The sequence below is a fragment of the Oncorhynchus tshawytscha genome, linkage group LG06 (genome assembly GCF_018296145.1).
Source record: "Oncorhynchus tshawytscha isolate Ot180627B linkage group LG06, Otsh_v2.0, whole genome shotgun sequence".
NCBI lineage: Eukaryota > Metazoa > Chordata > Actinopteri > Salmoniformes > Salmonidae > Oncorhynchus > Oncorhynchus tshawytscha.
This window is the reverse complement of record NC_056434.1, coordinates 25,536,591-25,551,123: the sequence shown is the minus strand read 5'-3', so window position 1 is coordinate 25,551,123 and position 14,533 is coordinate 25,536,591. Positions and strand designations below refer to the sequence as shown.

The following is a 14,533-nucleotide window of genomic DNA, read 5'->3' as shown; positions in this document are numbered from 1 at the left end:
TGCCTCTGTGCTAACAGTATAACTCAGGTTCATAGGCACATTATTACTGCTGACAATAGCTGTTGGATTGACAGAGGCATTCATGGAAGTTAGAAAACATAAATTAGGTTACTTACATTATGACTGCTAACACCCTTGGGACAATGTACATTTGCAAAACAAAGCAAATCAAAATATATTGGTCACATAAACATATTTATCAGATGTTATTACTAAATATGTGTATATTAATTGCTATTAATTGCTATGTCCAGTCTTTAGATAGCAAGGTAGACAAAATTAGGGCAAGGGTTGCTTTCCAGAGAGACATCAGGGATTGTAACATACTCTGTTTCACGGAAACATAGCTCTTTGGGGATATGCTGTCAGAGTCAGTACAGCCACCGGGATTCTTTGCGCGTCACGCCAACAGAAATAAACATCTCTCCGGGAAGAAGGGTGGGGGTGTATGTTTCATGATAATGACTCATGGTGTAATTGTAACAACAAACAGGAACTCAAGTCCTTTTGTTCATCTGACCTAGAGTTCCTCATAATCAAATGCCGACCGTATTATCTCCCAAGAGAATTCTCGTCTGTTATTGTCACAGCAGTGTATATCCCCTATCAAGCCGATACTACGATGGCCCTCAAGGAACTTCACTGGACTCTATGCAAACTGGAAGCCATATATCCTGAGGCTGCATTTGTTGTAGCTGGGGATTTTAACAAGGCTACCTAAATTCTATCAGCATATGGATTGTAGGACCCGGGCTGGCAAAACATTTGTTCACTGCTACTCTGACTTCTGCGATGCATACAAGACCCTCCCGCACCCTCCTTTCGGCATCTCTGACCACAATTCCATTTTGTATGTCCCTTCCTATAGGCCCAATACCAAGGACTGTGGGCTTTCCTTCTCCATGGCCGACGTGAGTAAGACATTTAAACATGTCAATCCTCGCAAGGCTGCTGGCCTAGACGGCACCCCTTGCCGTGTCCTCAGAGCATGCGCAGGACATATTTAAGGACATATTCAATCTCCTTAGCCCAGTCTGCTGTCTCCACATGCTTCAAGATGGCCACCATTGTTCCTTGATCCAAGAAGGCAAAAGTAACTGAACTAAATGACTACTGCCCCGTAGCACTCACTTCTGTCATCATGAAGTGCTTTGAGAGACTAGTTATTGATCATATCACCTCCACCTTACCTGTCACCCTAGACCTATCGCAATTTGCATACCGCCACAATAGGTCCACAGACGATGCAATCGCCATCACACTGCCCTATCTCATCTGGACAAAAGGAATACCTATGTAAGAATGCTGTTCATTGACTACAGCTCAGCATTAAACACCATAATACCCTTCAAGCTCATCATTAAGCTTGAGACCCTGGGTCTCAACCCCGCCCTGTGCAATTGGATCCTGGACTTCCTGACGGGCTGCCCCAGGTGGTGAAGGTAGGAAAAAACATCTCCACTTCTCTGATCCTCAGCACTGGGGCCCCATAAGGGGGTGTGCTCAGCCCCCTCCTGTACTCCCTGTTTCCTTTCTACAAAAAAGGTATCAATCAATTCAGACTACAAGATTGTAGACCTAATGTCACGGTAAAATTCACACTCTGATAGTACCCATACAGAAACACAGGCCGTGTTTAAGTCTCTTTGGCAAGGCTTTTTAGTTTTAGCCGACATCCTTGACTGTTCACCTCAATGTTTTATGAGGCTTTGCTGAGGTGATTAGTGGTCGGTAAAGCAGTAATCCTTCTACAGGCTAATTAGAGCTCTCAGTAGACAGACACAGACACTCACCCACACACACAACAAAGCTTTAAAAATACAGTGTCACTAGCCAGCTACCTGGTACCCTACCCTGCACCTTAGAGACTGCTGCCCTATGTGCATATAGGAATTTAACCCTGGTCACTTGAATAATGTCTACATACTGTTCTACCCACTTTATATTGCCTTGTAAAAGTATTCAGACACCTTTTGATTTTTTCAAAAACAATTACAAACTGGGATTAAAATGGATATAATTGTCATTTTTCTGTCAACAATCAACACAAAATAATCAATAATGTCAAAGTGGAAGAACAATTCTAACATTTATCATTTCTAAGATTAATAAAATGGATACAAATGTAATTATTTAAATAGATGTCGGGCTCGAAGGGCACAGTGGTCTAAGGCACTGCAAGAGGCGCCACTACAGTCCCTGGTTTGAATCCAGGCTGTATTACATCCGGCCGTGATTAGGAGTCCCATAGTGCGGCGAACAATTGGCCCAGCATCGTCCGGGTTTGGCTGGGGTAGGCTGTCATTGTAAATAAGAATTCGTTCTTAACCGACTTGCCAAGTTAAATAAAGGTTAAATGTAAAAATATATATATATCTCGTTCCGGCTGGTTTAGCTCCCCCTGGCCCACTCGTAATTTGCACTCTGCATTCTATGAGTGAACCATAGTGTTCCAAACTCAATTTTCAGTCTCCACAGAGATGCCTTGCTGTTCTCAGAAGAGATGTGTGTTCTGAAAGAATATGAGGTGGGAGAGAGATTGGCTTCACAGCAGTAAACATATTTTCTTGCCTGTAGAGTGGAGGTGTGAGGTTCGTCACTGAGGTGAGACAAGAGGATGGGGGGTTGAGGGTATGTCAAGGTTTGACTGGGATTTCAGCTCCGATGCAGGGAGGGCACCACATCTTTGTTCCATTACTAAATTACATTAGGTATATCGTTATGACCAATGTTTTTGAAGAGAATGTATTAGTAAAAAGGATGTGTGTTCAGAGTATTCTGACTGATGTCTGTCGCCATTCTTGGCCTTTGTCTCAGTGCAGGTTTGAACAGGCTCATATTTTCATCAGAATTGTGATTTGGTGACGTAAAGAACTTTGACAGCACAATGGCACAGTCATGTCTGAAGTGTAAAACTAATGACTCAATAATGTTATGGGCGGAGTTGGAAAGATGGATGTCGGAGATATTGCAATGTAAATGTACTTTTAATTTGTCTGTCTGTATATTTCAACACATGCCATATGAGGGTGCAGTGAGATACCAGATGGGTTGGACAAAAAAAATGTATACTCAAAAACTGGAAATCAGCCAATCCTCCGTCGTTCATGCAATGGAAAGGTCAAATGCTTTATTATCAAAAAATGTTCCAAAATTGTGCAGTTTGAGGCCATGTGGCAGAAAGTGATAAAGGTGCCCTTAGGGGTGGGGGATAGTGGTTCTGGGAAGGTGTGATGTAGTGATGTTTGTATGATGTAGTCATTTGTATGTGTAAGTTTTGTATTGTTTATAAAAGATCAAATAAAATCATATACATAAATAAGAACTGAGATAGTGCTGCAACCTTCTAACAGTAAACTATCTATTTCTATAGGAACCGTGGTGATGACGATGACAGCGGAGGATGCTGATGACCCCAGGTTGCAGAACGCGGTGCTGCGCTACAACATTGTGAGGCAGTCGCCCGACAAACCCTCACCCAACATGTTCTACATCAACCCAGAGAGCGGCAACATTGTCACTGTCATCTCCCCCACGCTTCTGGACAGAGAGGTGGGTGTGCTTTGATTGGGCTGGGAGCCTCTCCAGACTGATCTGATGGGCCCCCAAAACACTGCTTCTGTCTCACTGCCTCGCTACCATAAAGTTTTAAAGGTCCGGTGCAGACAAAAACTAGATATTCTTGTGTTTTATATATACAGTATATTCAGAAAGTATTCAGACCACTAGACTTTTTCCACATTTTGTTACGTTACAACCTTATTCTAAAATGGGTTAAAAAAAATCCTCATCTATCCATAATGACAAAGCGAAAATAAAATACCTTATTTACAAAAGCATTCAGGCCCTTTGTTATGAGACTTGAAATTGAGCTCATGTTGCATCCTGTTTTCATTGATCATCCTTGAGATGTTTCTACAACTTGATTGGTTGTAGAATGTGGTAAATTCAATTGATTAGACATGATTTGGAAAGAGACACACCTGTCTATATAAGGTCCCTCTGTTGACAGTGGATATCAGAGCAAAAATCCAGCAATGAGGTCCAAGAAATTGTCTGTAGAGCTCTGAGACAGGATTGTGTCGAGGGAAAAGGGCCTTGGTCAGGGAGGTGACAAAGAACCCGATGGCCACTCTGATAGAGCTTCACAGTTCCTCTGTGGAAATGGGAGAACCTTCCAGAAGGAAAACCATCTCTGCAGCACTCAACCAATTAGGCCTTAATGGTAGAGGGGTCAGACAGAAGCCACTCCTCAGTAAAAGGCACATGAAAGCCTCTCAGACCATGAGAAACAAGATTCTCTGGTCTGATGAAACCAAGATTGAACTCTTTGGCCTGAATGTCAAACGTCACGTCTGGAGCAGAGCTGACACCATCCCTACGGTGAAGCAGGGTGGAGGCAGCATCATGCTGTGCGGATGTTTTTAGCGGCAGGGACTGGGAGACTAGTCAGGACTGAGGGACAGGTGCATGGAGCAAACGATAGAGAGATCCTTAATGAAAACTGCTCCAGAGCGCTTAGGACCTCAGACTGTGGCGAAGGTTCACCTTCCAACAGGACAACAACCCAAGCACACACCCAAGACAACACAGGAGTGGCTTCAGGACACGTCTGAATGTCCTTGAGTGCCCAGCCAGAACCCGGACTTGAACCCGATTGAACATCTCTGGAGAGACCTGAAAATAGCTGTGCAGCGACGCTCCCCATCCAACCTGCCAGAGCTTGAGAGGATCTGCAGAGATTATTGGAAGAAACTCCACAAATACAGGTGTTCCAAGCTTTTGTAGCATCATACCCAAGAAGATTTGAGGCTGTTATCACTTTTAATATAAAGCAAGCTGACAGGAATCGGGGTGGTCAGTTACTGTTCGATTGAACATCAGAATGGGAAAAGTGAGTGACCTAAGCAACTTTGAGCATGATATGATTGTCAGTGCCAGGCTTGCCAGATTCAGTATCTCAGAACTGGCCTTCCACCTGGGCTTTTCAGACACAACAGTGTCTAGGGTTTACCAAAAATAGTGCGACAAACAAAAAACATCCTGTCAGCGGCATTCCTATGGCCAAAAAGAGCATGTTGATGAGAGGGATCGAAGGAGAATGGCAAGAATCGTGCAAGCTAACAGGCGGGTCACACACAGACAAATAATTCCCCATCTAGTGGTCCGAGCCATTGGGTGCCTATTGCCAAAATACTAACAAAATGATCTTGTAATAGCGAATTTCCATTGAGGCTGCTAGCTAAATATGCTAACGAGTGCAAACAAAAATAATCTAAGTGCATAGACAGGCAATCCAGCTCATAAAGTTATACATACAGTGCCTTGCGAAAGTATTCGGCCCCCTTGAACTTTGAGACCTTTTGCCACATTTCAGGCTTCAAACATAAAGATATAAAACTGTATTTTTTTGTGAAGAATCAACAACAAGTGGGACATAATCATGAAGTGGAACGACATTTATTGGATATTTCAAACTTTTTTAACAAATCAAAAACTGAAAAATTGGGCGTGCAAAATTATTCAGCCCCCTTAAGTTAATACTTTGTAGCGCCACCTTTTGTTGCGATTACAGCTGTAAGTCACTTGGGGTATGTCTCTATCAGTTTTGCACATCGAGAGACTGAAATTTTTTCCCATTCCTCCTTGCAAAACAGCTCGAGCTCAGTGAGGTTGGATGGAGAGCATTTGTGAACAGCAGTTTTCAGTTCTTTCCACAGATTCTCGATTGGATTCAGGTCTGGACTTTGACTTGGCCATTCTAACACCTGGATCTGTTTATTTTTGAACCATTCCATTGTAGATTTTGCTTTATGTTTTGGATCATTGTCTTGTTGGAAGACAAATCTCCGTCACAGTCTCTGGTCTTTTGCAGACTCCATCAGGTTTTCTTCCAGAATGGTCCTGTATTTGGCTCCATCCATCTTCCCATCAATTTTAACCATCTTCCCTGTCCCTGCTGAAGAAAAGCAGGCCCAAACCATGATGCTGCCACCACCATGTTTGACAGTGGGGATGGTGTTTTCAGGGTGATGAGCTGTGTTGCTTTTACGCCAAACATAACGTTTTGCATTGTTGCCAAAAAGTTCAATTTTGGTTTCATCTGACCAGAGCACCTTCTTCCACATGTTTGGTGTGTCTCCCAGGTGGCTTGTGGCAAACTTTAAACAACACTTTCTTCTTGCCACTCTTCCATAAAGGCCAGAATTGTGCTATATACGACTGATTGTTGTCCTATGGACAGAGTCTCCCACCTCAGCTGTAGATCTCCGCAGTTCATCCAGAGTGATCATGGGCCTCTTGGCTGCATCTCTGATCAGTCTTCTCCTTGTATGAGCTGAAAGTTTAGAGGGACGGCCAGGTCTTGGTAGATTTGCAGTGGTCTGATACTCCTTCCATTTCAATATTATCGCTTGCACAGTGCTCCTTGGGATGTTTAAAGCTTGGGAAATCTTTTTGTATCCAAATCCGGCTTTAAACTTCTTCACAACAGTGTCTCGGACCTGCCTGGTGTGTTCCTTGTTCTTCATGATGCTCTCTGCGCTTTTAACGGACCTCTGAGACTATCACAGTGCAGGTGCATTTCTACGGAGACTTGAATACACACAGGTGGATTGCATTTATCATCATTAGCCATTTAGGTCAACATTGGATCATTCAGAGATCCTCACTGAACTTCTGGAGAGAGTTTGCTGCACTGAAAGTAAAGGGGCTGAATAATTTTGCACACCCAATTTTTCAGTTTTTGATTTGTTAAAAAGGTTTGAAATATCCAATAAATGTTGTTCCACCTCATGATTGTGTCCCACTTGTTGTTGATTCTTCACAAAAAAATACAGTTTTATATCTTTATGTTTGAAGCCTGAAATGGGGCAAAAGGTCGCAAAGTTCAAGGGGGCCGAATACTTTCGCAAGGCACTGTATATAGGTAGAAGCTACCAAATGTCATTGTTTGGACATTTACAAGCGAATGTGATTGAGAGACATTGTGTAAATGAACAAAGTTTTGGCTCATGTTTGTCTGAAGGAAGAACAGTACTCCAGCAGCAGTTTCTGTGTGGAGTCTGGGGTTCCTGGGGCAACGGGCCTGCCTGCTCTTTTTATTTATTTCACCTTTATTTAACCAGGTAGGCTAGTTGAGAACAAGTTCTCTTTTGCAACTGCGACTTGGTGACCTCTTCTCAGAGAAGAGGGGGGTGGAGCAGACGGCCGAGAACGGAGAGGAGAAAAAACGCAAGGAAATCAAGATAGCAGTGACAGCTGTACAAATAACTCATCCAAAAGGGCTTTGAATTCTCAAACACAGCAGAAAGCTAACACAATATGATTCCCCATCGCCTTATGAATTCAGCCTATTAAAGGCCCATTTACTGGTAGGCATATGCTAAATATACATCAATGGAATGACATATTAAGTCATTGAAATGTGACTGCAATGTATCCAAGATGTGCGCATGTGCACAATACCATGACATGGAATAGTAACTGTGCCATGAGGCACAGGCTAAATGATATGCTACATATCACAAATACAGTACATGGTAGCATGAGGCTACATAAAGGTGCTGAATGTCCACATACACAGCTACAGTATTTGCATAAACAGACAATGCAAAATGAATATACTTGCCTTTGGCTCAACCATTGGCTCAACCATTGGCTGACCTTATTCCAAGGTCGCCATTTTTACTATGATAGCCCACACAACTACAAAGAAAAACTTTCATGCTAGGTTTCGGACCTCATATTGAAGGTTATAAAGACACAAACTGATGTATTGTACAATCTTTAAATTATCTACTTTGGTTTAGATACAAGCATCATGAAACCTCTAACACAACAAATGAATTTACTTTGTGGAAAGTTTTTGGGAGCTAACTTTTTCCATGTGGTTTCTCCCTTCAGTCTCCATGAAATTATGACCTCTTCTCAAATATTTGGTCAAATTATTAATTTTGTTTATGGTCTCCTAGAAACAAGGGTGGCTCAAAGTACCATTTAGGCATAATCCCACTCCCCCTTACTGACAATTAAATGCACACACTAACAAAAGTCATATACAGAAACTTGAGGAACAATCCAAGGAATCAGGAGAGGGGTCGTTGTGCTGGGGAGGTGAGGAGGGGGATGAGGGAAGTCGTAGGGGTTGGGTGGGTGTCGGTGGTGCATTCCAATGAGCAAGCAGAGGCAGTGTCTCTCCATTCCTTAACTGGAGCAAGGCAACTACATGATTGCTTTTTCAGCGGGGTGACGAATGCCAGAACATCGATTCACTGTGCTCGTGGAAGAGGAATATTAGCTGTTGTCAGACACTTAAAGCACGGTTTAATTGACGTAATACAAACTCATCCACCAGCATTGGCTGTGTCCAACAAGTCCAACAGAAACCTCTCAGCTGGAACAGGGGAATCACTAGCAAACAACAATGTGTGGATCTCTGAGCAATAACTCTCATACTGTAGATGATGAATTGATAAATGTGTTAGTGTTGTGTCTAATGCATACTTTGAGTGCCTGGTCTGTGTGCTCATGAAGGATGCTATTGATTTCTGTTGAGAAATCAATGCATGATTACAGAGTTGTATTGAATGTAATCAAATCAAATTTTATTGGTCACATACATGTTTAACAGATGTTATTGCCGGTGTAGCAAAATGCTTGTGTTTCTAGCTGTTTGCAGTAATATCTAACAATTTCACAACAATACACACAATACACACAAATCTAAAGTAAAGGAATGGAATTAAAAATATCTAAATATTTGGATGAGCAATGTCAGATCGGCATAGACTAAAATACAGTACAATTACAATAGAGTACAGTATATGCATATGAGATGACTAATGCAAAATATGTAAAAACAAAAAAAAAGAATAATAATTAAATGACTAGTGTTCCATTATTAAAGTGGCCAGTGATGTCAAGTCTATGTACAGTGGTTCTTCCATTAAAAGTTGAGAGCTTACACCGTGGGACTTAGAGGTACCCAGCGTTCCAATGACGAATTTGACGCGAGCCACACGTCCATGATGACTTTCTTCAGAAATTAAGGCTGACAAACATTATGGTGGAGCAAATGTAAGTAGTTATAATGTCATAACGAGTCAAGCAAAAAGTTACAATTGAGAGGAATATGTTAGTTAATGAAGAGAGAAACAATTGTGCATATTTTTTGTCATAAAGTTAAATTATGAACATTTCTATTTAGCAAGTTTTTTTCAGTCATATTCAATACCAAGTGTATCAAACTCCATTCTTTGAATGATGCTGTGTCTGCATGTATGTATTACAATTATACACTTTAACAGTGTTTACCACTCCTGCTCCTGGTATATCAATGACTACACATTGTAAATATTCAATAGACTAGAAATATGATTTAAGTAAATGCTGATTTGTAATTTATATATACAGAAAATAACAGTACATCCTGCCAGCACGCCCAGAGGCGAGCCACTCAGGCGGAGACTGACTCGTGGAAGAGGGCAAGGAACGAGATGGGAGTACTAATTCAGGCTATTTGCTCTGAGACCGGCATAATAATGTAATGAAACAAGCAGGGAGCAGGTTTCGAACACTCAACATTCTAGCCTGAAGTCCAGCACGCTATCAATTGTGCCCAAATGTATTAATTGGGGTTGGGGCCGATTGTGGATAAAAACACTATCTATTGGAAACTTTAACATGTGGAAAGGGGAAAAGGTATTAAAACCTCTTGCTCCTACTTGAGACGCAGACGTCCCAACTAGAGCTCTGGAAATGCAAATGCGCTACGCTAAACGCTAATAGTATTAGTTAAAACGCAAACGTTCATTAAAATACACATGCTTGGTATTGAATTAAAGCTACACTCGTTGTGAATCCAGGCACCAAGTCAGATTTTTAAAATGCTTTTCGGCGAAAGCATGAGAAGCTATTATCTGATAGCATGTAACACCCCAAAAGACCCGTAGGGGATGTAAACAAAAGAATTAGCATAGTCGGCGCTACACAAACCGCACAATAAAATATAAAACATTCATTACCTTTGACCATCTTCTTTGTTGGCACTCCTTGATGTCCCATAATCAATACTGGGTCTTTTTTTCGATTAAATCGGTCCATATATAGCCTAGATATCGATCTATGAAAACTGTGTGATAAACGGAAAAAAATAGCGTTTCATAACGTAACGTCATTTTTTAAAAGTTAAAAAGTCGATGATAAACTTTCACAAAACACTTCGAAATACCTTTCTAATGCAACTTTAGGTATTACTACACGTTAATAAGCTATAAAAATCATCAGGAGGCGATGTAAATTCGATAGCTGGTCGTCTGGAAAAAATGTCCAGAAAAACACCCCGAGCCGATGCATCAAGTTGGTGGTCGGAGGGAATCGGTTCCCTTTGGTCGGATCTACCAAGAATCAAATCAGAATCAAATGAGAAGACTCTATACATCCTGTGGAAGCTGTAGGTACTGCAACCTCGGTCTCATTTAATACGGTTCACCTTTAACAATGGGTTGAAGTGGCGCATGGATATTTTTTTCCATCTCCAGTGATCAGATTTTCCTGCGCTTTTCGATGAAACAGACGTTCTGTTATAGTCACAGCCGTGATTTAACCAGTTTTAGAAACGTTAGAGTGATTTCTATACACACATACTAATCATATGCATATACTATATTCCTGGCATGAGTAGCAGGACGCCAAAATGTTGCGCGATTTTTAACAGAATGTTCGAAAAAGTAGGGGGTCGGCTTAAAAGGTTTTAATATTAGTTTTCCACAAGCGTAGCAGGATGGGCTGTTAGCTGAACAATAGACTATTCAACCTTTACTGAAGAATTGTCTAATAGCCGAGTTAGGTGTTGTCATGACTTTGGCCTGCGGGTATGGTTTATGACCCCCCATAAGTACCTTACCCCCTTTCCTCTCTTGACTCTACTGAAGGACTCTTGAAAAGCCTTTGTTAAACATAGAGAGTCGGGGAACAACAAAAGGTGGAAAGGAACCATATTTCGGTAATCCAACCAGTTGAATATATGTGTTGGTACTTAATGAATATGATGTCAGTTTGGTTGTCATCTGAGACATTCTTATTAATGATAGGATAACATAAACTGTATCCTGGAAAGTCTACACATTATAGTTATCAGATTCACATGGAATTGTTGTGCAATTTAAATGTTTAAATATGAAACTATTTGTGAAAAGATTAAATTGAATTTTAGCTTCCAAATGAGAGAATTGGGTTTTCATAAGGGTAAAGCTCTGCTCACTCAGGGGCCCACACATGTGAAGAGACATTGGTTGTGAACTATGAAGCATGCCCTCTCTCCTACCACTATATAAAGCCTTTGACAAAAATGTAACCTCCTGTTCCGGGTACTTTAGGGCGACGGTCCGATGTCAGAAGTTTTCAGATAATAAGCTGTTGTGAGGACGACGGTCCCACGTTAAAAGGACTAACATGTTAACTACAGAACTAAGCCAACCTCAGCGTGAGCTTTGGTTGCGAATGGTATGAACTTTGAACTCTTATTCACTACAGAAGTGATACCTCCTAGCCTTTGAGTTAGCAGCGGCCACTGTAAACATGGGCTAGGAATGGATGGACAATGGATCCAGTCTAATACACAACGACGATACTACAATGTATCCAGTTTACCACCGAGACATTCTTCAGAGGACAGGAAGATCTCTGTTGGGCAACAGGGCCTTCCATAACGACCAACCTACCGAAGCACAGCTCAGAGTAAATATTTATTGCATTTTCCTTTTCCAAATGGGTGGTAATTTAGAATGCTAAAAATTAAGTTCAAACAGGTGCCATTAATACAGATAACGAGTGGAGGACAGAGGAGCCTCTTAAAGAAGAAGTTACAGGTCTGTGAGAGCCAGAAATCTTGCTTATTTGTAGGTGACCAAATACTTATTTTCCACCATAATTTGCAAATAAATTCATTAAAAATCCTACAATGTGATTTTCTGGAATTTTTTTCTCATTTTGTCTGTCATAGTTGAAGTGTACCTATGATGACAATTACAGGCCTCTCTCATCTTTTTAAGTGGGAGAACTTGCACAATTGGTGGCTGACTAAATACTTTTTTGCCCCACTGTAGAAGTAGGATTTTTTTATTAGGCCTATTAACAATTGCACCTGGTCAAAAATGTAGTATCCTACATAAAACAATCATTTAAATAAAAAAAAGTCTGCACGTTTGAACTAAAACAATGCATGTAATATTGAAAAGCGCACATTTGTAAATCCCAATCTCTAAAAGTAATTGGAAAGGCAGATACAAATGGTGTGTGACATTGTGATTACAATAAATAAGGGGGATGACCCCCCTGAAATGGACAAAAATTAACGAGAACATATTGGCACCGTACGAAACATACACGATGTCTGATACCACTCAAATGTACGGCATTTCATTCAAAGCTTATGACAAATGTTATATGGCAAATGCCAAGTGTCACACAGCAAAAATCCAATAGATGGTGAGCGCGCTCGACAGTAAATTTTCATATTGCAAATGCACATCAAGTCAAGACCCAAGGGTCAAAAAAACTTTTCAAACTTTTCACCCCCTTAAGAAAGTACTCTCTGGACCGTTTTTCAAAATTCTTTCATTTTATTTGTCAATTATACATGTATAAGAACTGTATGAACATTCTTTTGTCGTATTTTATTGTCATATTTTTTTTAACTTGTCCATAAGGCATATGTTTTGTCTTTTTGCAGTATGATTTCATAGGAAGTCAAAAGTTGAAGTCAAAAGTCAGTGAACCATTGCCAAATGCCATAAGAAATGTCCAAATGCAATATGAAAGTATTGAAAGTGCCAAATCAGGATGTTTTGTCCATTTGCAATATGATATCATAGGAAGTCAAAAGTCGAAGTCAAAAGTCACTGAACCATTTCCAAATGGCATAAGAAATGTCCAAATGCACTATGAAAGTATTAAACGTGTCAAATCAGGATGATATGTCCATTTGTAATGTACGGTCATAGGAAGTCAGTTTCCAAACCCAAAAGTCAGTGAACCATGCCCAAATGGCATTTATACTGTCCAAATGATATATAGCACTATGTTATGCCATGAATCAACCTAGATGGTCTATTTGTCATGTATGACGAGGGAGAAGTGGGACTTTTTAATGATTTTTTGATAAACGTCCAAAATGACCACGGACGCCCCCTATTGGATGGGCACGGGTGGGGGGTGCTACCTACTCAACCGTGAACCTCTTGCACACCCCTAAAGGCATTAAAAACATTTTTAAAATGTGCTCCTGATAACCCGTTCCTATCACCAGGCGCACGGCTGTCCATTTGGAATATGTTTCAAGGGGCATTTACCATCACAAATTTGACATGCTCAAAAATACTGCATGAATGCGAAATTGACTAGCCCGATGAACTCGGGACGGCCGGACAGTGATTCTGGTTCCTCTCCATTGCTCGATGGTGTTGATTTCAGTCTGTCAATTTGGTGATGGTTCATCACTGTTTAAACACATTGCAAATGTACAAAAGTCAGCCAGCAAGTCAGTGTCCATCAGTCAATTAGATATCATTCTGACACCAAATTGATACTATCTGACACCAAACCCACTTTTTCCAACTCGTTTAGAAGCCAACTATCACATATTTTAGAGCAGGCCTATAATTCACAGCGCCTTCAGTTTAAACCATAATAAAAATGCAAAACACGTAGTTACATTCTAGCTGCAGGTCCAGTTCTGCCGTTATGTGTAGGCCTATATGAGGCAACCCCGAATCCTGAGTTTTGGCTCAATATGTCATTCGGTGCCTGAGAAACAACCTTAATTGGTGCTGGAAATCCACTTTTTCCGGACATTGCTACGGGGTCCTTAAATGAGCTTGCGGACAGAAACGTTGGGGTCCGTCTCTATGGGCCGAGGCGGTTTCAATGCACCTAGTCTTGCGACTCTGGGACTTTTCTAAATGTCATCATTTTCGTGATGGTCAAAATGAATTGAAGTTATTTCAAATGTACGAGGATGTTTCTCAGTCTGAGAACCTTCTAGAGCCACATAACTCACCACGCACTATCGACTTGAGCTCTAGAACAGGGTTCTAAAGTTTCAGATCTCTAGGTCTGACGGTTCTTTGATATTTCGAACAAAGGTAACTATTGCAGGCTCTGTGTGTCTCTAAGGCTGACAGTGTGTCAGTTTGTTGCTGTGTGTGTGTGTGAGTTTTTCTTGGAAATCTGATGGGAGACATGACTGATTTACAGTTCATGAGGGTTGCCTAATCACACACATTAAGTTTTGGAAAGATGTGACTTTTTTAACCCTTCGAAACAGCCTCTGTGACCACAATTTAAGGCACTTCTGGGTGGCACAGGAAGCAAAAAGTAAACACATATCCTCATTGGGGTAGGCTTTTACAGAATCTTGAGTTGAAAGTCTTTACGTTAAGAACTGACTGATTTGCACAGGGTGGAATGCAGTGATTTTCACAAACTGCAGGTTTGGTACATCAAAACACCTTTAGGGTGAATTTAACCACTT

The 14,533-nt window shown here is 41.0% G+C and overlaps 1 protein-coding gene across 1 annotated transcript in view; it reads left to right on the top strand.

The window, feature by feature from the left end:
* LOC112252318 (cadherin-13) overlaps positions 1–14,533 on the top strand; it is a 610,184-nt gene that overhangs the window by 408,189 nt on the left and 187,462 nt on the right. The window contains exon 8 of the mRNA XM_024423437.2: positions 3,374–3,552. Coding sequence (XP_024279205.1) covers positions 3,374–3,552 — 179 coding nt within the window. The remainder of the gene's footprint in view (positions 1–3,373; positions 3,553–14,533) is intronic.